The following is a 25,087-nucleotide window of genomic DNA, read 5'->3' on the forward strand; positions in this document are numbered from 1 at the left end:
GCGGTTTCAGACTACAAACCACCGCAAGGTATGAAATCAGACACTGGATTAGAGCACTGATAATTTGTTCAGCAAAATTACTAACAAAACCAATTGGTATGCGATAATAATATTAGTAATAATAAAAATGTGAAATAATATGTCTTAAATGGTACATGTTGCTTTTATTTGCTCCAGGATAGTTCACGTAAATGTTTATAGGTGGTGGTGGTGGCAATTATTGTTTTAAGAGGAAGTACAACTAGGCAACCATCCTCTATATAACACTAATCAGAGAGAAAAAAATGGAAGGGGTCCAACACTTCGAAAAAAAGAAGGTATCAGCCAAAGGAAGACAAGGGCCATGAAGGGTGTGAAAATGAAAGACTCCCTAGGCTTCCATACGTAATACTTTTGGGGTCTGAAAAGAACAAGAGTAGACCAAGGGAGGTGGGATAGGATAGATGAAAGTGAGGAGCATGGCACAAGTAAGTGGAAGCAATGCCAGGTCTCAGCAGAGGGCCCCGTCGTCGCCAACCCATGCTCCAATGTTCAAAGCCCCTCAGGCCCCTTTTAGTCGCCTTTTACGACAGGCAGAGGATACCGTGGGTGTTATTCTACTGCCCCCACCCATAGGGGGGTAAATGTTTATAAGCTTAAATACATCATTTAAGAGCAAGTACTATCTCCAAAATCATGAAACATGAATACAGGTCATATAAGATAGAAATTCACATTTAAAATAGGAGTAGTAGAGGCAACACAGAGAACTTAAATTCGAGGGGTAAGGGATGAAACATCTTCATTATCATCAAACAAAACATCAACAGATGAAACCTCCAAAATCTTGCCAGTTATTTAGATAAAAATGTAGTCCTGCTATGGTTATCATTTCCTTCGTCAGTTACCACTAACTGAATCTCATGACCCCCTGGATTATGCTAAGTAGAACCCCAAGCGATCAATACTGAAGCAAGTCCAATTGAAAACAGCATGGATCAACAACTCCTGCTGTGCCCTTGAAAAGTCAAACGGGTACTTTGCAAAAGAACTTTTTGATGTCATATGCGTAATGATTTCATGTTTTAATATCAATATTCATGTAATGAAGTTTAAGTGTTTTCTAGAATATCAGAAATTTTACTTGTGATGTTTATTCACTGAGGAAGAGAATGATAGTTCTCGAAACATGTACGAAAATTAAATATTGAATTAAGAAACGATATTACATATTGAAAGGGCAGACCTAAAAACAACCCTTTGTGTTATTCTTTGAGAAGATCGTAAATAAAGCAGGAAAACTAAAGAACTTGATGGACAAATTAGATAAACAGAAAATTTTAGTAGCAGGACTCCAGGAGATGAGAAATACTACAGAAGAACCATTTGAATCTCAAGGCTACAGAATTTACAATGGGAAACCTGGACTAAGGGTTATGAAACAATGCCTCCAATTTGGAACTGAGTTTATAGTCAATGTGAAAATAATAGATTCCTTAATTGATTTTCAAGCCATCTCACCTAGAATTGCAACTTTGAGTTTAAAAGCATCCAACAAAATTTATACCATCATAAATGCCCATGCCCCTAGTAATGAAAAGAATTTTCTAACAAAGACTAGGAAAGAAGTGGAAAAGTTTTGGGATCTCCTTGACCAAACCGTAAACCAAATAAATATTAACAACGTTAAGATCCTGTTAGGGGACTTCAATGCCCAACTCGGAAGAGAAAATAAATACCGAGATATCATTGGGAAATGGGCTCCACATAAACATACAAATAAGAATGGTCAAAGACTTGTTGAACTCTGCAGAGAACACAAACTAATCTCAAAGTCCACCCACTTCAAAAGGAGGCCCAACAAACTTAAAACTTGGAAACATCCTGAATGGAGAAAAGGGGAATGGCAGCTGGATCATATATTTATGGACAAAACCTTCCACAGAGAAATCTACAATGTTAAAGTATTAAGAGGAGTAGATATAGGTTCAGATCATTACATAGTCAAAATCAAAAAAGTTCACACCACTAAAAAAGAAACCAAAACGCAATAAACAAAAGAGGAACTTTGATCCACACCATTTAATTACGAATGATAAATATAGAGAAGTCACACAGAACATAAAACTGACAGATAACTTAGAAGAACTGGTTCCAATTCTCAGGCAACAAGCTGAAAATTTAGCCCCATTGAACACACGTAAAAGACATGCCTGGTGGACCACAGAATGTGACAAAATTCATGAAGAAAGACATCAGGCGTGGTTAAAATTTCCAACACACAAAACAGAAGAAAGTGCAACCAACCTCAAAAATATCAGGAAAAAGTTCACACAAATTATCAGGCAAACCAAGAGACAATCACAGAAAGATCTAATCAACTCAATAGAAGAAAACTACTACAAAACCAATTCCAGAGACTTTTACAAAATGTTTGGAAGACAAGTACAAAAATTTGCCCCTCCCACATTAATGCTGAAAAGTGAGGATGGAAAAACAACACATAATGACAAGGAAAATTCCAAAATCATGGCAAAAGCATTCATTAAACTTTTGAATTGTGAAGAACCCCAGGAACTTTTAGGAATTAATACAGACACGCCCATCAAAACCCCGCCTGAACTCAATATATCCCCCAACAATCCAAGAGGTGGAAACAGCACTTAAAGAGTTGAAAAATTATAAGGCATGTGGAGAAGACCAAGTTTTCGCAGAAATGTGGAAATATGCCAGTGATACAGTTCGAACATCCTTACACATGGCCCTACCAAAAATCTGGATAACAGAAAAGTTCCCCGAACATTGGCCCACAGCCATAATCCACCCACTCCACGAAAAAGGAGATAAAAGCAATCAAGATAATTACAGACGTATCTCTCTCTTAGACTGCACATACAAGATTTTCTCCAGAATCCTCTACAGGAGGATCAGAGAGCAACTAGAGGAAGAATTAGGTGAATACCAAGGAGGCTTCAGACTTTGGAGAAGCTGTGCAGAACAAATCATCATTTTAAAATTAGCCATAGCATATTACAAGAAGCAAATCAACCTCTTGCAATAACCTTCGTGGACTTTAAAAAAGCTTACGACTATATCCATAGACCTTCAATGTTGAAAATATTAAAAAATTTCGAGCTTCATCCAAAATGAATCAAACTGATTGAACTCACCTTAACCAACACTAAATCAAAAGTCAAGTTCAGAGGGGAATTCTCTGAGCCATTCATCATAAAAACAGGCTTAAGACAAGGAGATTGCTTGTCACCAATGCTGTTCAACTGTGCCTTGGAATATATAATGAGGGAATGGTACAAGAGTAATCCAAAGAACATCCGAACTGGAAGACCCAAAGACAACATAAGTTTAAATTGCCTAGGTTTTGCTGATGACCTTGCTCTCTTGTCCAACAATATTCAGGAAACCAGACAAGTAGTTATATCACTACAGGAAATAGCACAGAAAATTGGTCTTGGAATATCTTTTGAAAATACAATAATCATGTTTACTGACCTACCACTCATAACAAAATTGCCATAGGAGACCAAGAAATCAAAACTGTAGATAAATTTAAATATCTGGGAGAAATCATAACATATAACCTCAATGAAAAGCTAGCATGGCATAACAGAATAAATAAACTGACCAGAGCACAATATGTCACCAAGAATACCTACAACAAAAAAGGCCTGTCAATAGCAACAAAAACATTACAAAACAGTCATTCAACCAGAAATAACATACACAAGCGAAACCATCTTCAAAACAACTAACACTGCACAAATAGACAAAATACTCAAGATAGAGAGAAGAATCATTAGAACATGCATCAACAAATCATACCAAAAAGATGGACACTGGAGAGTAGCTTCTACTGAAACAGTCTACAAGGAAATAGAACAAGTAATGAGCTCAATCAGGAAGAAACGCATTTCATTTTTTGGACATCTAATCAGGACACCAGAGAACAGGATCATCAGGAGAATAATAGAAAAATTATGGAAGAGTAAGTGCAACATTAAGTGGATTACAGAAATCAAGGAAGATATGGATGAACTACAAATTACAGTGGAAGACCTAAGAAACAAAACAGACAAAATCAAGAAACTCACAGACAAACAAACCAGACTGCAAATAAGAATCAACAAACAGACAATAGGAAGGGTGATTTCCAATGAAGAAAGAAGGATAAGATCACAGAGAATGAAGAAGTACTGGGCTGGCAGGAAACTAAAAAATTCTTTGTATAAAGTTGGCTAGAGTGGTCCAATGAAGGCCATAAAATGTAAATAAATAAATAAATAAATAAATAAATAAATAAATAAATAAATAAATAAATAAATAAATAAATAAATAAATAAATAAATAAATAAATAAATAAATAAATAAATAAATAAATAAATAAATAAATAAATAAATAAATAAATAAATAAATAAATAAATAAATAAATAAATAAATAAATAAATAAATAAATAAATAAATAAATAAATAAATAAATAAATAAATAAATAAATAAATAAATAAATAAATAAATAAATAAATAAATAAATAAATAAATAAATAAATAAATAAATAAATAAATAAATAAATAAATAAATAAATAAATAAATAAATAAATAAATAAATAAATAAATAAATAAATAAATAAATAAATAAATAAATAAATAAATAAATAAATAAATAAATAAATAAATAAATAAATAAATAAATAAATAAATAAATAAATAAATAAATAAATAAATAAATAAATAAATAAATAAATAAATAAATAAATAAATAAATAAATAAATAAATAAATAAATAAATAAATAAATAAATAAATAAATAAATAAATAAATAAATAAATAAATAAATAAATAAATAAATAAATAAATAAATAAATAAATAAATAAATAAATAAATAAATAAATAAATAAATAAATAAATAAATAAATAAATAAATAAATAAATAAATAAATAAATAAATAAATAAATAAATAAATAAATAAATAAATAAATAAATAAATAAATAAATAAATAAATAAATAAATAAATAAATAAATAAATAAATAAATAAATAAATAAATAAATAAATAAATAAATAAATAAATAAATAAATAAATAAATAAATAAATAAATAAATAAATAAATAAATAAATAAATAAATAAATAAATAAATAAATAAATAAATAAATAAATAAATAAATAAATAAATAAATAAATAAATAAATAAATAAATAAATAAATAAATAAATAAATAAATAAATAAATAAATAAATAAATAAATAAATAAATAAATAAATAAATAAATAAATAAATAAATAAATAAATAAATAAATAAATAAATAAATAAATAAATAAATAAAATGGGGAGGCCAGTTCCTTTCCACACCACTTCCAGCCTATAGCACACAATATATTCAATCCAAGCACAGACAGATCTCAAGGGAAACTGGTGCCAGAACACAGCTATGCCATGGCACTATTAGTTTATATTTCACTGTACAGTGGAACCTCGATTATCCGTTCCCGGAAAATACGTTTTCCCGGAACATGCATTCAAATTACATGGTCCCGCGAGCATCATATTGTAAAAATCCTGCATTATCCGTTCCTCGAAGAAACGATTTCCTGGAACAACCGTCCAGAAATTTTAGTCCCATCAATACTAAATCCTCAATCAATCGTTTTTTAATAAACTGTATCTCATGAAAGGACGGCTATGGCATACTTATGGATCTTGGCATTAACGCCCCGTCATTGTGATAATTAGAGCAAGTAGCCTCCTGTACTGGAAAAGCAATCGGTGGTGAAGTTGCATAAGGGACCATCTTAGCATTGCATTCGGGTGGTATTGTTTAGAGAATCTTAGAAATCATAAATCAGAGAATTGCCACAACAATTGTAAGGAGATATGGCGGATTTCGACAGCTCTGCTTGAAGACAGAACGAGTTTCGTCAAATGTTCGCACTTATAAAACGTCCAAATTATGTCCAGGATTAGATGTTTATATTTTTACTTTTTTTTTTTCAATTGTCCTGCCGAACAGGTTTTCGGCGCTTTCCTCAGGGCACTGTAGAGCAGAGTAAATGGGCTTTCAGGCAAGAATCGAAACTGCTTCTTCCTAACACAAATTCAGTATTTTAATATTATCGTACGTGATTTTGTTAGCGAGACCAGAACAGATGTTGCACCTTACATTAAAAAAGAAAGCCATGGGAGGTCTTGGGATTACCTATTACTGTTTTCGTCCTAATGTAGGACTGGGAATTTTACGTTTTCGTGTTAAATTGCCAAAAATCGCAGTCGTTTCATCTGCGCACATTACATTTAAATTTTTTGTATCATTTCCAACTCTTACTGACATGTGCAGCAAGCGCGCTCTCCAGATGACCTCAAGGTCACGAATAACTGTAATTTCTGAAGTTTTGATGATATTCTTTCTCTTTCCAATTTGATTGGATTAGTGACAGGCAGAACTGAATATAATGCATTCAAGAACTTTTGAGAATCGATACTTACATTCGAAACCATGTTTTCAAGTTCAACATAACCTTTAAAAGTCGATCTAGGCCTAATTTACGCGGTACAAGATTTCCAGAAACTGACTACGAACAGTATACCGGAGACCAAATTACAATGAAAGATTAAGAAAAGAAGGGATTTTGCCATCATGTTGGGCACTTTTGTATCTAATGTGCTTTATTGTATTAGATGAGAGAATTAAAAACTACTTGTGGTCGACTGTTGTTCGGCTTGGCGTTATTAGATTTTTCGAAGAGTTTGGTTAACCAAAGTTGCTGAACTGAAAGAAGTTTTCACGGGAAACTGACGAAGATTCCCCTGTAAAATTGAATATAAAATATCGAGATTTTGAACTCACGTACCGGTAATTAATGAGGTTTTGCGGTCTAACATGCCTGCCTCTCATCCAGATATAAGGGCTGGTTCCAGGTCCACTCAGCCTACGTGATTACCTTTAATTTTTTTTTTGCTATGGGCTTTACGTCGCACCGACACAGATAGGTCTTATGGCGACAATGGGATAGGAAAGGCCTAGGAGTTGGAAGGAAGCGGCCGTGGCCTTAATTAAGGTACAGCCCCAGCATTTGCCTGGTGTGAAAATGGGAAACCATGGAAAACCATTTTCAGGGCTGCCGATAGTGGGATTCGAACCTACTATCTCCCGGATGCAAGCTTCACAGCCGCGCGCTTACCTTTAATTGAGGAGCTATCTAATGGAGAGATGGCGACGCCGATCTAGAGAGCCAGGAATATCGGGCGAGAGGATTCGTCACACTGACCGCGTGTCACCTCGTAATCTGCAGCCCTTCGAGCTGAGCAGCGGTCGCTTGGCAGGCAAAGTCCCATTGGGGCTGTAGTTTGGTTTGGTTTAGGAGTTTTTGTAAGATTATAATTATACATATTTCATTTTTGTGATGTTTAGCCAAATTGTTGGTGGTTTTCATTCATTCCCGGATTTTCCATTTTCCTGTGTTGTACGTTTTATTTATATGGTCCCTTGAAAAACAGAGAATCTAGGTTCCACTGTAATTAATCAGATCTGAACACACAAAACACACCTTACGCCTTTCTGAGCCATTTTAAACAAGTTTTAATGAAAACACACACCTGTTTTGAAGAGTTTAAATAACAATGTTACAAAGATAATGATGTCTACTAACTAATCCTTCTGTAACAACAGCTCTTACAGTAAACACATGTAAGAACAGAGAAGTTTTACATCTGTCTAATCACAGCTAAACAAACATCCAAATTCTGCAAGTGGCAAAAATTCTGAGTAACATAAGCAGAATGCATAGAACTTACTTGTGGTCTAGTAGGTGGTGACTGAGGTACTGTTGTCTGTTGAGGAAATCCCCAAGGATCCATCGCAACAGTTGAAGGACCTAGGTTCACATCTAATAAGTCTAACATATGGCTCTGTTTATCAGCCCCAGCCTGCTGAGGTGGTTGTTTCTGCCTATAAAAAAATAAGATTATCTTATGTAGAAGAAAAATTCTGCACTGTGTTCTGATATATCTGGAATATTTACATGAGTGAGCAATATGAAGGGGAAAAACAATACAAACTTCAGACTATCTTGTAGGCACCACACCTGGGAAACTGGGGTTAGAAAATGATAGTGATGATGATGATCTTGTGGAATTATTTTATTATTTGCTTTATTACTATGACTAAATCAATGTATCCCTCCAGATTGGGGGTTGGGCCTGAGGTTAACAATCTCTTCCCGTAAAAAAAAAAAAAAAGTTATGAAAATCCAAAGAGCAGAAGCCGGACAGATTAACAGACGACGACATGGCATGTATTCTGGACAACGAATGGTAAACACAAAATTGAAACTCATCTCCGAATTGATACCTGGAATGTTCGATCTCTACGTAGCCCAGGATCCCTTAAGAAATGATTAGACCAGCATGGGAAGCTCAACGAGAGTATCATCGCCATCCAAGAAATTCGATGGACAGGGAGTGGTGTATTGGAAAGGAAAGAGGGTACTACTGTATGTTCTATAGTTGTGATGACGGCAAACGAGTGTTTGGTACAGGCTTTCTTGTTCATAAAGATCTGAAACACTTGGTGATTAACTTCACACCTATAAACCCATGGCTGTCAATAATTAGAATTAAAGGAAGATTCTTTAATTACAGTATAATTAATGGACATTCAGCAACAGAAGAATCTAGTGAAGACCTAAAAGATGAGTTCTATAATGCCCTTGAAAAAGATGATGATAAATGTCCAAGGAATGATATCAAACGGTACTGGGTGATTTTAACGCACAATTTGGAAGAGAAGCCATGTTCCAGCCTATTACTGGAGCCCACAGTAAGCATGAATCTATTAATGACAATGGAATAAGACTGGTCTTTTTCGCAGCCTCCCAGAATATGGTAGTGGGGTCTACCAGATTTCCTCATAAGGAGATACATACAGGCACATGGAAGTTACCTGATGGCGTAACTATCAATCAAATTGATCACGTAACGACAGACCAGAGGCATAAATCAAACTTGATGGATGTACCAACTCTTCATGGACCGTATGTGGATTCAGGTCATTTTTTAGTGATGGCTAAGATAAGAGCGAGGATAATGAATGCCCGAAAAGGAAGACAAATCAGGAGAGAAAGGTACAATATTGCAGCCTTGAAATTTAAAATCAACAGAAACTTGCAAATTGTATTGTCAGAAAGTCTCTCAGGCCCTAGAACAAGAACAAGAAACAATAAAAGACAGTAAGAACATAGAGCAGAGATGGTTAACTACAAAAACAGCTATAGACAAATCAGCTAAGGATGTAGTGTACTAGGGATAGAAAGACAATTCAAACAACCTACATGGTTTGATGAGTGTAGGAGGACTACTGATGATGATGATGATGCTTATGCTTGTTTTTAAAGGGGCCTAACATCTAGGTCATAGGCCCCTAATGGTATGAAATGTAATGACAAATTAAAAGTTCAAAATCATCCACTGACCAAAATTTAAAAAATGTCCTGAAAAAGGAATGGATGGATATGAATTTAAAACAATCAGTGGATCCAACACAAAAACTATCATAAAAAATAGTATTACTAACCAAGGGACCACTTCCAAAGCACAATCCTGAATCGAGGATACTTGTTGTCTAAAAGGGTCCAAAATCCAGGCAACGGCCCCTCATAATGGTAATCATTGCTAGTAAAGTAGAACCATGGTATTTGTCATGTTGGGGTACTAATCAAAACTAGTGTAGACTCAAGGTATTCCACACATGATGGTACAACTCACAAGTATTGTACGTCGCACAGGTAACGTAGACCTATGGTGTTTCTCACATAATGGCGACACTAATAGGCAACGCAAACCGATGACGTTCCTCACCTACGTGTACTAATCACGGACGCTGGTATTTCCGTGGTGTTCCTCATATAGTGGGTACTAATCACAGGCAACACAGATCCACAGTGTCGCTCATATAGTGGTACTAATCACAGGCAATGCACAGGCTCATGGTGTTTCTCACAATGATACTAATCATGGGTACTGGAAACCCACAGTGAACCACTCTCTGCTACTACTAATCACAAACCTCTGGTGTACCTAATATAGTGGTACTACTCGCAAGTAAAGGTGACCCATGGTGTTTCCCACGAGATGGTACTAATAAAAAAGTAGTTTCATGGTTCTAATGCAATCATCCCTTGGTCACCCCCTTTAGTCGCCTCTCACGACAGGCAGGGGATACCGTGGGTGTATTTTTAGTTTGCATCCCCCACACACAGGGGGTAGACAGAGAGGAAAAAGAAGAAAAGAAAAAAAAAAGAAGGGATCCGTCACTTCGAAAAATGAAGTAACGGGCGAAGAAAGGCAAGGGCCACGAAGGGTGTGAAAATGAAAGACTCCCTAGGCCTTGAATGCTCTAATACAGTCGGGGTCGGAAAAGAACAAGAGTTGACCAAGGGAGGTCGGACAGGATAGACAAAAGTGAGGAGCCTGGCACAAAGTGGAAGCAATACCAGGACTCAGCTAAGGTCCCCCCCATGGTCACTAACCCAAACTCCCAAGTTGAGAGCCCCTTGGGCCCCTTTTAGTCACCTCTTACGACAGGCAGGGGATACCGTGGGTGTATTCTTCATCTGCGTCCCCCACCCACAGGGGGTGAGGGCTACTGAAGAGAAGACCATTGCATACCAAAAGACATTACAGACGAACTGTACAAGAAGTTTGCTGGAGGATTAATGAGAGAAAAGGAGGACTGAAAATATGATACATCACCGAAACAAAAGGGAATGGACTAAGCTTGAAGTGGAATGTATGGAACTGCATAAGAAGCAGAATGAAACCGGAAAGTTCTATACAAAAGTGAACAGTGCACAAAGACAATTTACTCTAATAACTAGTGTGATTAGAGATGAAGAAGGAAACATAACAAGTGAGAGTAAACAGATACTGGAAAGATGGCGAAGACACTTTAATGATTTACTGAACCAAGACCTAGAACAAGTAGACGATGGTTCCCATGAGTGTGAACAAGGATTAGACCATGGAAAGTCACTGGATAACCCAGTGATAGAGGATGTTAGAGAAGCATTAAGGAAGGCCCCTAGCACTGATAGCATCCCAGCAGAATTGCTAAAATGTGGAGGAGCAACAATAGAGCAGTCCTTGTTTGATCTTATTACTCTCATTTGGGAGCGGGAGAAAATACCAGACGAGTGGAATGAAGGAATAATATGTCCCATACATAAAAACGGCGACCGAATGGAGTGCAGAAACTACCGTGGAATCACCCTTTTGAATTTGGGGTACAAGGTACTATCCAACATCATTTTCAATTGGTTACTTCCACAGGTTGATAGAGAGATTGGAGCGTATCAAAGTGGATTCTGCCGGGGAAAGTCAACAATAGATCAGATATTCAACTTGCACCAAATCTTGGAGAAGACTGTCAAATACAGAATTGGAACCCACCACCTCTTTATTGACTTCAAGGCTGCATATCGCTCGTGGGCTACAATAGTGGCACTACTCAAAAATGTAAGTTCTAAGATAAATGAGTTTAAAGTTTCTGATGGACTACAGATAATAAGTAAATTCTTATGCAACACTGGCACAATTTACAGTGTGTCACTATTGATGAACCAAATGTGCTACATGACTGCTGAGCTCCAGGTGCAAACTGAGAAGTACCAGTATTGCAGCCAATGCAAACAAGAATGCAGAGAATGTAACACCAGCACTTACAACATTTGCTGGTAGAGTATTGAACTACAGTACAAGATATGCTGCTGTTGTTGGCGGAAAGACAACTAATCTGCAATACTGGAGAGTGCACTAACTCCAAATTCATACTTTTTGAGTTGTGCCACTATTGCAGCCCATGACCGACATGATAGCATCAATAGAGACCATCTGTACTCTGCTCTACAGGAGATGGGGACACATGGAAAGCTGTTGAGAATGGTAAAAATGTTGAGGTCTGATGTAAGAAGCTACATTCGAGTTACAGGAAATTGCTAAAACCGTCTGGAAATAAAAAACGGGCTATGTCAAGGAGATGCATTGGCATGCTTATTATTTAACATTGAACTTGAGAAGGTGATCAAGGATGCAGGTCTACAGACCAGAGGCACCATCTACTACAAGTCTGTGCAGATCTTGGCATATGCAGATGACTTACACAATACTAGTATTGAAAGAAGCCTTCACAGCCTTAAAACCAAGCAAGCAGAAAGATGGGCCTAATGATAAATGAAGATAAAACAAAGTATATGGCCTGTGAGAAAGCCTACCGACCTAATATGTCGACGACTTTCAGTGTGGATGGATATACATTTGAAAGATTAGATAGTTTCAGGTATCTTGGTTCCACAGTAACCTGCTTTAATGATGTAACCGGTGCTTCAGCGGCTACACCAAACACAGTAAAGAGAGGAAAATAAGTGCAATTGCACAGTACCTAAGACACTACACACACAATAAAACATCTGATGAACTACGCAGAACTCCGCCAATAAACAATACTGGTAAATATCAGTAGGGGCAACTTTATGATAATAAACCAGGAACGTGGAAAGGTGACTGGGAAACCGTACGAAGGGCCATGGAGGGGCGAAAGTTGCGGTTTCCGACAAGCCAACAGTGACCTCTGGTTTTCAAAATATTATTTACAAAATCGATAGTACAAATTAACTTCCGAAACAAATTCAGCTGTACACCAAATCTAGATACACACTACACATCATCTGAATGTTCTTTGACAAACTACAGTATAGATATTCCTAGACAAGAGCTTTGCCTTAAGTTCAAAGAGTTAAGCAAGTACATCTCAGTACAAATCAAATTCCACAAATACAATATTGAAGGTAAGAGGAAGCACACAAGACTATTACCTTTCAGAGTGAAATCATAACTTGCTTCTCACATCTGATCAAAGAGTGGCAATTAGGGCAAACTCCTGTGATACACCAACGAAAACTAAATGGGACTTAAAATCGGACAGAAAGTTACTGCGCACACCCTTAGGCAGCCCATGCAGGTTAAAAAAACCACAGATCAGATGTACCGAGAGAAGACGTTCACGACGTCAAAAACTTCGGAAGGCTCGACAGGCCAAGACCAAGACGGCTCAGAGACTTAAGACCTCAGACTTCAGACCTCCCACCAAATGCTGCCTAGCCCCTTTTAAAGGGAACCCTGGCTTTGGAGTAGCTAATCAGAACACAGGAGCTTGCCCGGATTGACCAATCACAACAATTACTTCAGTCGCGACGTTTAAATAATTTCTTGAATACATACGATCGTGAATCTTCCGTTTCCAGAATAGTCAGAACATACTTTCTAGAATACATAACTAACCATGGCCAACACACCCTGTTCAAAAATTCATGTCACAATTTTCTGGACAGTTCCAGTAAATACAGAAATGAAATATACTAGTTACAAATACCATATGTTACCAAAATATTTACACTGTACAGGTTAGGTAGTTACATGGAATACAAATAAAACATTCTATCACCACACTTCAGATCATACAGGAAGTACTACTTAACAAGGTTTACAAATAAAATCTTCTATAAACACTTTCCACTTCCAATATATTCTACACCTGTGTCATCTTCCTCCCCCTCGAAAGTCGAGCCATGCTCGACCCTTAACACTTTCAACACTACCATATTTTAACATGGATCCTGGCTATGAACTGGGTCTTTTTGCTAACTTTTAACACGTTATTATGGAACAGGGAAACATATTACATGCCTGATTTTTGTACCGTATGAAGGTGTCAACCATCCAAAATGAAGATGTTAATCAACAAGTGAATATCTGAAGTAATTTAATTATACTAATCTTATGAAAAACATGAAAAAAAAAGTACGGAATTTTTTTTTTTCATTGAGGTTATACCAAATAAGCTTGTTCAAACAATAAAAAATAATCATTTCATGTGACTACTTAGGCCTCAAACACAAATGCAGTGGAATAAAATATTTACTATTTAGGAATAGCCTGATTTTGTATGGTAGTCCTGAAAACATTGGACTATACACAGTCCTGCTTTGCACTCCTTGCACCACCATCTACTCTCTTTTCCTGTCTGATAAAAGGGATCAGTAGACCAATAAGCACCAAGTTTGGGTAGCTTCACCACACACATATGCAAAATTGTTGCAAAAAAACCAATAAATTTTGTGAAGTTTTACTGCAGACCACTGGTGCCACATGGAATTTTCCTTCAGTTTGCCCTGACGTTTCATTGCCGCAATTGTCGTACCTGCATATCTGTTAGTTTCTGTTTATATTTTTTTGATCACATTGTCACTAAACAAATTACTGAAACAATCCATTTCGTCACTCCCCGTGCAAAACTGAGTAGAACCAGATGCCGACTGAAAGACAGGTAGCTGTGGTTGGTCATCTGTTTCTGACCATTCATCATCAGATTCAGATGATCTAGCAGATGTTCCCGACACAGGCGAATCATCAGCCTGTGTCTCTTCGTCTAAATGAAAAAAATAAACCCAAATTTCTGTAGGCGAAGTATTTCTATCGTTTGTATTCGGAGTAAAATAATACAGCTAAACACCTACATTCCAAAGTGACGTAATAAATAAAAATCTTACCTGAAATATCGCTTGATACGTTATCCGGTTCGTAAGCAGGGTCGTCATCACTTTCATCCATCTCAAAACCCACTTCTTCTCCCGATAAAATATCCAAAATATCACTACCATTGAGCCGGCGTGAAGACATGTTTACACAGTAACACAGCTGACAGCGTGACAGATTTGGTGCGTGCAGCACACGGCACACCGAGTGCTTTGGTAGAGGTCACGGCAAGGAGAAAATACCCCGTTTGTCGTTTCAGTTCGAAATTCCCTATAACTGCTGCATTGTAGTGGTCACTAGATGAACTATTACCTCCAACCAAGGGACGGGAACCGTACGTGATGCATGCAGTTGGATATAAACACATGAGAAAATCACGCGTGATACGGGCGCCGTCCAGAAGCAGGAAAACAGTGCGCCCGTATCCCGTACGAGCATAGTGTTGAAAGTGTTAACATAATTTTACTGGGGAGAAAGGCGATCACTTTTGAAAACGTTCTCACTATAGTTTACATTAGTACAGATACCTGACAGTCACTTCACTAACAACCAAGATTTTCTTTTAAGCTGAACACAAAAACAAACTGTCACTACACCAAAGGTCCTTTAAGTAGCCGGGAGTTCACGATTTACCAATAAATATCCACGTGGATAATCATACTATACTTCAAATGGGACTTAAAATCGGACAGAAAGTTACCGCCCTTACCCTTAGGCAGCACATGCTGGTACCGAGAAGATGTTCACGACGTCAAAAACTTCGAAAGGCTCGGCAGGCCAAGACCAAGACAGCTCAGAGACTTACGACCGCAGACTTAAGACCTCCCACCAAATGCTGCCTAGCCCCTTTTAAAGAGAACCCTGGCCTTGGAGTAGCCAATCAGAACACAGGAGCTTGTCCAGATTGACCAATCACAACAATTACTTCAGTCGCGACGTTTAAATAATTTCTCGAATACATACGATCGCGAATCTTCCATTTCCAGGATAGTCAGAACATACTTTCTAGAATAAATAACTAACAAGGCCAACACACCCTGTTCAAAAATTCATGTCACAATTTTCTGGACAGTTCCAGTAAATACGGAAATGAAATATACTAGTTACAAATACCATATGTTACCAAAATATTTACACTGTACAGGTTAGGTAGTTACATGGAATACAAATAAAATATTCTATCACCACACTTCAGATCAAATGGAAATTCTAAATTCCCATGAAGGGAATTAGATTCTTTTCCACCAATAGAGCATATCAAAAATCAGATCAAAAATTAGATGGATGGCTTTTCCGGCGTTTGCTCTATTAACCAGCGTTTCGTCTTAGGTCTGATCTGCTATAACTCTAGTAGGTTTTGCAAGTGGAAGTCAAATTTGACAGGTTTTGCAAATCAGACTGTGATCAAGGTGGTTGTCGATGCAAATGCAAAACTTGCTATCCGTGAACTTTAAATTATTATAGCTCAAAAAACTTTTTGACGAGATTATACAGACTTTAAGGTTAAAATCAGGGATTTTTTCCTGATTTATAAAAATAATTTATCTCTTGGGGATTAGCCATAAGACATTTTTGCCAATTTCCACCATTACGTTTATGATACGTTTAGCAGGGTTTGCAGGTGGACGATTCAGTTATCATACAAAGTAACATTGAAGGAAGAAGAGGCCACTAATGAAACAAATATCTTGTTTAAAAACCTTGGTGACTGGTATGGAACCAGCACTTCCACATTGTTCGGAGTTGCAGAGCATAAACAGCAAATTGCTCTGATGACAGCCAGCATCTGATGAGGATATGGTATAAGAAAACAGAAGTATTGATTTGATACATTGATTTCTTCTTCTTCTGTGGCGATACAGTCCAGGGTGAACCTTGGCCTTTCCAAAGAGCTTCTTCCATCCATCACGGTCTCATGCTACCCTCCTCCAATTTCTGCATCTGGCTCCTGTAGATCATCTTCCACTCCGTCAAACCATCTTGTTCGAGGTCTACCTAGCCCTCTTTGTCCTCCTGGGTTTCCAAAGAGAATCTTCTTTGTCACCTCAGACTTCTCCATTCTTGCCACATGACCTGCCCATCTTATTCTTCCTGATCATATGATTTTTGTTAGTGGAGCATCAGTGTATATAGTGTACAATTCTGCATTGTATCATGTTCTCCATCGTTCTTTATTATACATGGGACCAATTATCCTCCTCAGAACTTTCCTCTTGAATCCATCAAGCATTCTTGCGTCGGTTTCTGTCAGGGCCATATTTCTGAGCCATAAGTGATCTAACAAGGGTTTTATAAATAGTAAGTTTTGTTGGGCGGCTGAGGAGTCTTGACCGGTATAAGTTGCTCAAGGCAAAGTACACCTTATTTGCTGAGATCAGCCTGATCTTAATTTCAGCTGAGATATCATTTGACACAGGTGTAGAATATATTGGAAGTGAAAAGTGTTTATGAAGATTTTATTTGTAAATCTTGTTAAGTAGTACTTACTGTATGATCTGAAGTGTCAGATCAAAAATTAGATGGATAGGTCTGACACTAGACTCTTCAGAGTGGGATGTGTCAGACCCTACCCACTGACGCTGGGGTGTATGCAGGTGAACTTATCAGAAGCTTATTTATGAAGCACAGTCTGATAACTGCATAGGGAAGATAAAACTCCACAATGGAATTAATGCCTGCCAAGCAATTCCAAATGGAAATTCTAAATTCCCATGAAGGGAATTAGATTCTTTTCCACCAATAGAGCATATCAAAAATCAGATCAAAAATTAGATGGATGGCTTTTCCGGCGTTTGCTCTATTAACCAGCGTTTCGTCTTAGGTCTGACACTAGACTCTTCAGAGTGGGAAGCTCTTTGGAAAGGCCAAGGTTCACCCTGGACTGTATCGCCACAGAAGAAGAAGAAATCAATGTATCAAATCAATACTTCTGTTTTCTTATACCATATCCTCATCAGATGCTGGCTGTCATCAGAGCAATTTGCTGTTTATGCTCTGCAACTCCGAACAATGTGGAAGTGCTGGTTCCATACCAGTCACCAAGGTTTTTAAACAAGATATTTGTTTCATTAGTGGCCTCTTCTTCCTTCAATGTTACTTTGTATGATAACTGAATCGTCCACCTGCAAACCCTGCTAAACGTATCATAAACGTAATGGAGGAAATTGGCAAAAATGTCTTATGGCTAATCCCCAAGAGATAAATTATTTTTATAAATCAGGAAAAAATCCCTGATTTTAACCTTAAAGTCTGTATAATCTCGTCAAAAAGTTTTTTGAGCTATAATAATTTAAAGTTCACGGATAGCAAGTTTTGCATTTGCATCGACAACCACCTTGTTCACAGTCTGATTTGCAAAACCTGTCAAATTTGACTTCCACTTGCAAAACCTACTAGAGTTATAGCAGATCCGACTTTTTTCCTGTCTATGTATTCTGAACTCATTTTAAGCGTTATAAAATGCAAGTGGCTGCAATATTACAATATTTTGGAACACGTAACTGGGGAGTGACAACCAAATGAAACTAATTAAAATAAATGACCACAAAATATTTAATATAAGTAATTTTTGTCCATGTTGAAATTAACCCCCCTTCTTTTGGGTTTACAGTATAATCATCTGAACACATCAAATCATTAGCTCCTGAATGAGCTGAACTTGACAGGGGGGGAAAAAAAATTAGAGGAAAGAGCAAAGTAAAAGTCTAGTAAAGTAACAAATAAAATTAACTCTTTTCATGGTCCAGATATCATGATGACTTGTAAATTTAACCAAACAAATCATACTTGCAAAACAAAAAAGAAAAATAGCAATCACTGCTTTTAAGAAGGCAAAACATTTACAATCATCTTGACCAAAAATATTAACTAAAAAATTGTGGTAAAAGTTTCGAAAAGATATATAGCAAGCACAGGTAAAAAAAAAAAAATATTTTTAAATGCAAAAGTAGAAGTTCAGAATGCCGAGTCTTTATTTTGAAAATACTCCCAATGTTCAAAATGATCAAGTAATCTCAACGTTTTCAGCGGCCTTCAAATCGAACACTTCTCCATCTTCATTACCTTCATTGTCAAGTAGAAGGCCCCGTTCCTTGAAAGGGTCCAAAAAACTCACGTTTTTACAGCTCATCCTAGTAGTCTCCGTAGTGTAATTTTTTCGGTAATGTTTTGACGCCATTCAATTTTTGGCTCCCCATGATGATGCTCTCGGGATGGAATTAGGAAGAAGTTTGTTCTGAACAGACTTCCCTCTTCTGTTTAAGTTCTTTCACTGTCTGGATTGGAAATTATAAAATTATTCTCCTTGAATGGGGCAAAGAGATTTACTTTTATTCTTCGTTGTAAGAAGTTTCTTTACTTTTCAAAACTGGATATGCCACTGTTCAACTTCCTTCAAGGTACTGTCTGATCAGTGTTTACAGTTTTGAACAATACATTCTTATCCTAGATTTAGAACTTTAGCATCTTTTTTCATGATAATACTCTAGGTATCAGAATGCAGTGTTAAGACTGTGTTGAAACGAAAACAGTTTAGGAGGTTTTTTATTTAAAATTTCACAGCCATACAGAGGGCACTGAGAGCTTTCCATTGGTATCAATAACTACAATTCAAGGTTTTAAAAAAAAAAATTATTTAGTAGGATTTGCAAGTCGACGATACTATTTTAAGTAGTTGGAACTCGCGGTTCCTCATTATGTGATCATAGTACTCAATGGTTTTCTTTCTTTAAATGGTGTACATGGTCTTTATTTCTTTTTGTAGTAATTCAAGTATTTTAGTGTTGTGTACTTTGTCCAACCATGACTTTTTTAGTTTTAATTCAAAGGATTCTAGTCTTTTGCTGGACTTGGCTGCAAGTATCCAGGCCTCAACACTATATAGCAGTACTGAGAACACACAGCATCGGAGTAGGGGAAAATACATTATTTATTTCCTTTAAATTCCATGTATCATACAGAACAGAACACTAGCTAGTGGTTTTGATCAGGAAGGTTTTCTTGCAATTACTTCATCTTGAACTCTTATATGAGTTTGCGCAACTCAACTAAGTTAGGTTATTTGGTGATACATATAGGTAATTTGGCGGTAGTTGCAAGGTAATTTGGTGATAATTATTTTAGAACACTTTTTACTTTCAAGAGTTGTAAAACTACATTTCACAGGAATTTTCCTCTTTTGATGAATCTTCACAACACACGTCACACAAATACACAATTATGTCATCAGTATCTTGCGACTGGCAACCGTCATGCATATTATGGCTACAAGACCTGCAATGACTCCACTTTGCCTCAGTTTTGCATTCTGAATCATTAGGATATGATTTTTCATATATGATAATTATCCAATCATCACCTAACTTTACACCTGAAGGTCCAGGAATCAATAAGTCAACATCAACCTTGCTAGGTCTTCCTTCCTCCTACTGGCACTTCGCGGAAGAGTTTCTTCTTCTTCTTATCGCGAGTCTTTCACGTCTTAGTTCACTGGAAAGCCGAAGAAAGTGCTCGACATTGGAATTTGAGTCTTCAAATTCACTTCTTTCTGAGGAAGGTCTCTCAGTTGTGAAAGATGAGGCAATAGCTGACGAGGAGATCACATTTTGATTAAAAGGCACTATTCCAGCCTTTTTAAATCCACCTGTTATGTTAGCATGAGAGAAACTTGAAATAAATGCAGGATTGAACCATAAGATAATTTGGTGATAGTCTATTTCCTGAAAATGATTATGAAATTTGTTAATTTACACTACTTACAACTGAAATATATACAGTATTACCCCTCTTTTACGCTTTTCAAGGGACCAAGGAATACTGGTGTAAAAGGGGGGAAAATGTAAAAGGGGAAAGTGTAAATCGTGGGAAACAACTTGTACAGGTATATATAAAAATGCTCTGAAAAAGGAGGTAAATGTTACACAAATGCATATTATTAATTTATATAGAGTATTTCAATCTCAATCGATTTACTGTATTTACCTCAAATAAATGTCCATGTAAGTTAATAATTACTGTACTGTATTAACTGTTAACTACACTGTCTTTGTAATTCCGTTCATCTTTTGCCCAGGAGAAGGTTACCAGCAGGTGGTTAAAAATTTGTGTAATATATTCTCTTAATATACAGTAGTTACTTTCTTAGAATGACTATAGAATTATCTAAGATGCAATATTTTCTCTGAATGAAACATTGCTACTATTGTACCTGTATTTACAACATTAACACAAATTTATTCCAGATGGAAAACTACACAACAACTGCTTCCTAACAAAATAGTCCAGAATCGATCTCTGTTTACACTTCTTATTTCTTATGACCTTTATTTGTTTTTCAAGCTCATAAAGGTTATGAAAATTATTTTCAGCCCCCTCTACAGATGACAGATACCTGCATAAAACATCCACTGCTGCACTTGCATCAGCACTGGTAAGCACCACTTCACTGTCTTCCTTTGCTTCATCACTGTCACCGGTGGGAGACTCGGCTGCTGTTTGCTCAGCAACCAATTCCTTCACACTTCTTTCCTCTGCAGTGATCAGAGAATCATCTACCCGAAGAAAATCTTCAGTAGTGCAGCCTGACTGCAACATTCTCCATACATCAGGTAGCAGGCCTTCCTCTTCTTCTTCTTCTTCTTCTTCTTCTGGCAGCTGAGATTCGGCATGATTCTTGATAAAACCTGCTTTCAAGAAACAATTTGAGATGGTCGTCTGCTTCACGGATTTCCAAGACTTTGCAGTGAAGTGAAGCACATCCAGGATTGAAACCTTAAATGATGATGGATCCTTTCCAGCATCCATAAGGAATAAAATTTGCTGCACCAGGTTCTTCCTATAAAGTGACTTAAAGGAGTGAATAACCCCTAAATCCATAGGTTGTAGCCTGCTTGTGTAGTTAGCAGGCAGAAATTCTAACTGCACATTCCTCAAATTAACATCCACAACTGTCGATGAAAAGAAGGATCTTCCTATTTTGCACACCCATTTTTTAATCCAGAGCAATTAACTGCTGTTTCTTTATACTCTTTCGAGTCATTATTATTATTATTATTATTATTATTATTATTATTATTATTATTATTATTATTATTATTATTATTATTATTATTATTATAGTTGGCATCGTAAGCAGTAGGTAATGATCACATATTCTTGAAGCAACAAGGCTTTTTAGATTTCCCTATCACATAAGGGTGGAGCTTCTCAGAGCCATCAACATTGGCTCTCAACGTCACTGCGAGCCTCATCTTGCTGTATTTCCCTCCTTTATCTCCTTTGAATGCCAAAGTCTTCCTGGGCAACACACTGAAAAAATAGTCCAGTTTCATCTACGTTAAAAATGTTCCTCGGTTCGTAATCCTTGGTCAGCTCCTGCAATCTTCTATCAATCCATTCTTCCACAGTTTCAACACTAACTGCATTAGATTACCCACAAACAGTTTTATAGGTTAGGTTATACCTTTTCCTAAATCGGTCGATCCAGTAATTGGACGCACTGAAATTTTCAATGCCAAGAATGTTTGCCACTTTAAGCGCCTTTTCCCTTAAGCCCACACCATCAACTGGAATGCCTGCGGCTCTTGAAGTTTCAAACCAACTTTTTACAACTTTTTCCATTTTTCATATTTGCAGTATGGTGCATACTTTCTTTTCCTGGAGTTTGCTCCGCATTCTGAAGCACTTGGACTTGATGTAATGCTTCCTCTGGTTTTCACAATTGTATTCAGCATGGATCCTGCCTGAATATTGATGGGAAGTAGCTGGTGAGTTAGATAACCTTCTTCTTTAGCATGCCATTCCCCTGGTTTATAAATTTTCTGATACTACTGGTACGTAACACACTGGATCTTCATAGCATTCGGGCTATTCAATCCCTACTCTGAGGTACTGATTGGAATGAACAGTGTGCATATTTAGCGGAATAATGACAGATGAGTGTTCATGGCAATCTGCGGCCTGGTCATCCCAGCTCTGGAACTTTGGACTATTAGATTGGCACCGCAATCTAACCGCAGCACTGTTCGTTAAAAGTGATGAAATGTGCGGCTTTCCATTTGATCGAGTATTTTATATAATAGCATTGCTTTTAATCGCTACATTCATACTTACGTTTTTGTAATGACCTATGTTGATTTCAGTTAGGAAAACCACAAAGTCAGTCTTTCTGAGAATCCCGTAGCGAAGCACGGGTACATCAGCTAGTAATGAGATAAGTGGACCATGAGATACTAGACATGTGGTAGAGTTGGGGGTGTAACGCAGAGATAGTAGAATTAAACTTGTAAATATCAATATAGGATTTGATTGTGGCCCATCAGGCTGCATATTAAGATTGTTTTGATATATCTAAGGGTAAGAGTAGTTACAGTAGATTTGTTTTTTCATCTTTATGTAAAGCAGACAATGATGTAATCTTGATAACACGGCAAGATGTTGTGTGCCATGCGGATATAAGTTGCTTGAGAGTGGTAGACGGGATATGTCTTTGTGTCGGTCGTTGGATACGTTTTCCTTTCTCTTGTATGATTAGGGTACTTGTATAATCATCCTTTCATCTTATGGGGAAGGGCAGACATATCTGCGTGATGTTAGGGGTGCATGCTAATCGTATTTCGATCATAGGCATGGCTCTATTTATGCAACTTAGATGAACGTGATCTGTAACGCTGGTGGAGACATTAGTATTATTGGAGTCTGTGCGACTCTGCCAGACAGGGCTTGAACCACAGACCTTAGGTGACTGTGACCTTGTCGTAAATTTGACGATATTTGATTTATCGGGGTGTAGCACGATCGTAGACTTTTTATGTTATAATTGGGGCCCGTGGTTGTTTGTCAGTGAAATCGGATACATAGTGTAAGATGTATTTCCTCACTTATTTTTGTGGCTATTTTGCTTTGTCAAGGGTAGATAAATAAAAGCCCCTTTGTGAAGTTAGCTCTGGGAGCACGAGAACCAGGATACTGGGTCACAGCCGGTCGGTGTGTTTACAAATTTTTTTGCTTAGGGCGAGTCCCTCATGGCTAGACGAAGCAGGTCAATGCACGGCCCGCACTAAGGGGGTGGCACAGCCATCTTGGTGTAGCCCGCGGGAAGGTCATCTTTCCTTTGAAACAGAGATGTTTTCTGGGGACACTGTTACCTCATTGATTCGAACGTTTATCTCCTTTCCTTTATTTTTTTGTTGTTTCTGCATTTCTTATGGTTGCATATTTACCCTTAAGTTATCTTGCACGATATAATTATTGTGAGAGTCCATCTGTTGACACGAAATTCTGCCTGGTGGATGTGGGTTCACGTCCGTGTAAATATGAAATTGAGGGCGCTAGAGTAGGTTATCTGAGATTATTTTTATTACTTATTGTGCTGCTATTTTTGTGTATATAAATATCCCGGTATGGGAGGAAACTTTCATAATAGCGATAATCTCTGCGGGTATCCTTAATTCTACCATCATATCATTTTATGTCGCAGGCACAGGGATGCGGTTTCCATGTGGGGAACACATCCGGTCTTTCTTGGTTCACAGATCGACAAACCTCAGCATAACGTCATCATCCAGATTGTATTTCTTTGTTTTCCTTTTAAACTGTAGATGTGAGCCTTTGGGGCATTTATTTGGGCACTCCAGGTGCAATCATTGTAAATAATTTGAGTTATGAATACAAACTTATGCTCAAAAATTCTGATCGCTGCGCAAGTGTTCCTCATTTCTTAGTTTAATGTAATTGTATGAGTTCCCCATGATCCTCTCGTCATAAGAACCCAACTATCGACCACTTCTGCCGACTGCAGCTGAGCTGGTGCCCGTATGCAAGAGAAGGTAAGCAGGTAGGTATGATCCTGCAGTACTGATGTGCCCTGTAGGGTACAGTATGTCACGTCTGTGCAGAACTATTACCTTGCTGTTTGGTGCCTAGATACAAGTCTGCAGATGCACTGCATTGTTCAATCCAATTTAGTAGTGCTTGTAGACCAATACAAAACTTCATAATACATTAAAATATGAACAGGAGAAACAAAAAAATGGATATTGCGATTTTTCTGAAGGATTAGTTTCATAATACATTAAATGATGGAAAGTTAGCAGCCAAGTCACTGTGGGAATTCTATCCCTTGAATTTAAAACATCAATTCTTACTTGAATTCTTCTTCACTCTGCGATAGCGCAAGCTGTAATCGCACATCATCGCTTCGTCTTCTTTGCTCCTCCTGTTCAGCTTCCTCTCTCGACATGGCCAAAGCTAGCTGCAGTTGCAGCTCCTCCTCTCCAACAGTCTGTGGACGTGCTGTCTCAAGTTCTACCAAGAAAAATCAGAAGATATTAAAAACATACATACATTCACACATTATCATTATAGACTGTTATGCCTTTCTGCGTTCAGTCTGCAAGCCTCTAAGAATTTACTAAACGTCGCCACAATCCTCGATCTGCAACTAGTGTTGTGGCCTCATTTAGTTTTACACCTCTTATCTTTAAATCGTTAGAAACTGAGTCTAACCATCA

General features: G+C 37.1%; 1 protein-coding gene across 9 annotated transcripts in view; it reads right to left on the bottom strand.

Annotated features, from left to right (window-relative positions):
• Nucleotides 1-25,087, bottom strand: part of lqf (epsin homolog lqf) — a 255,684-nt gene that overhangs the window by 131,021 nt on the left and 99,576 nt on the right. For all 9 annotated transcript variants that reach the window (XM_068228319.1, XM_067149807.2, XM_067149808.2 and 6 more), the window contains 2 exons: nucleotides 24,722-24,881; nucleotides 7,788-7,941 (listed from right to left, as the gene is read on the bottom strand). In XM_068228319.1, the coding sequence (XP_068084420.1) occupies nucleotides 7,788-7,941; nucleotides 24,722-24,881 (314 nt within the window). The remainder of the gene's footprint in view (nucleotides 1-7,787; nucleotides 7,942-24,721; nucleotides 24,882-25,087) is intronic.

This window comes from Anabrus simplex, chromosome 6 (genome assembly GCF_040414725.1).
Source record: "Anabrus simplex isolate iqAnaSimp1 chromosome 6, ASM4041472v1, whole genome shotgun sequence".
NCBI lineage: Eukaryota > Metazoa > Arthropoda > Insecta > Orthoptera > Tettigoniidae > Anabrus > Anabrus simplex.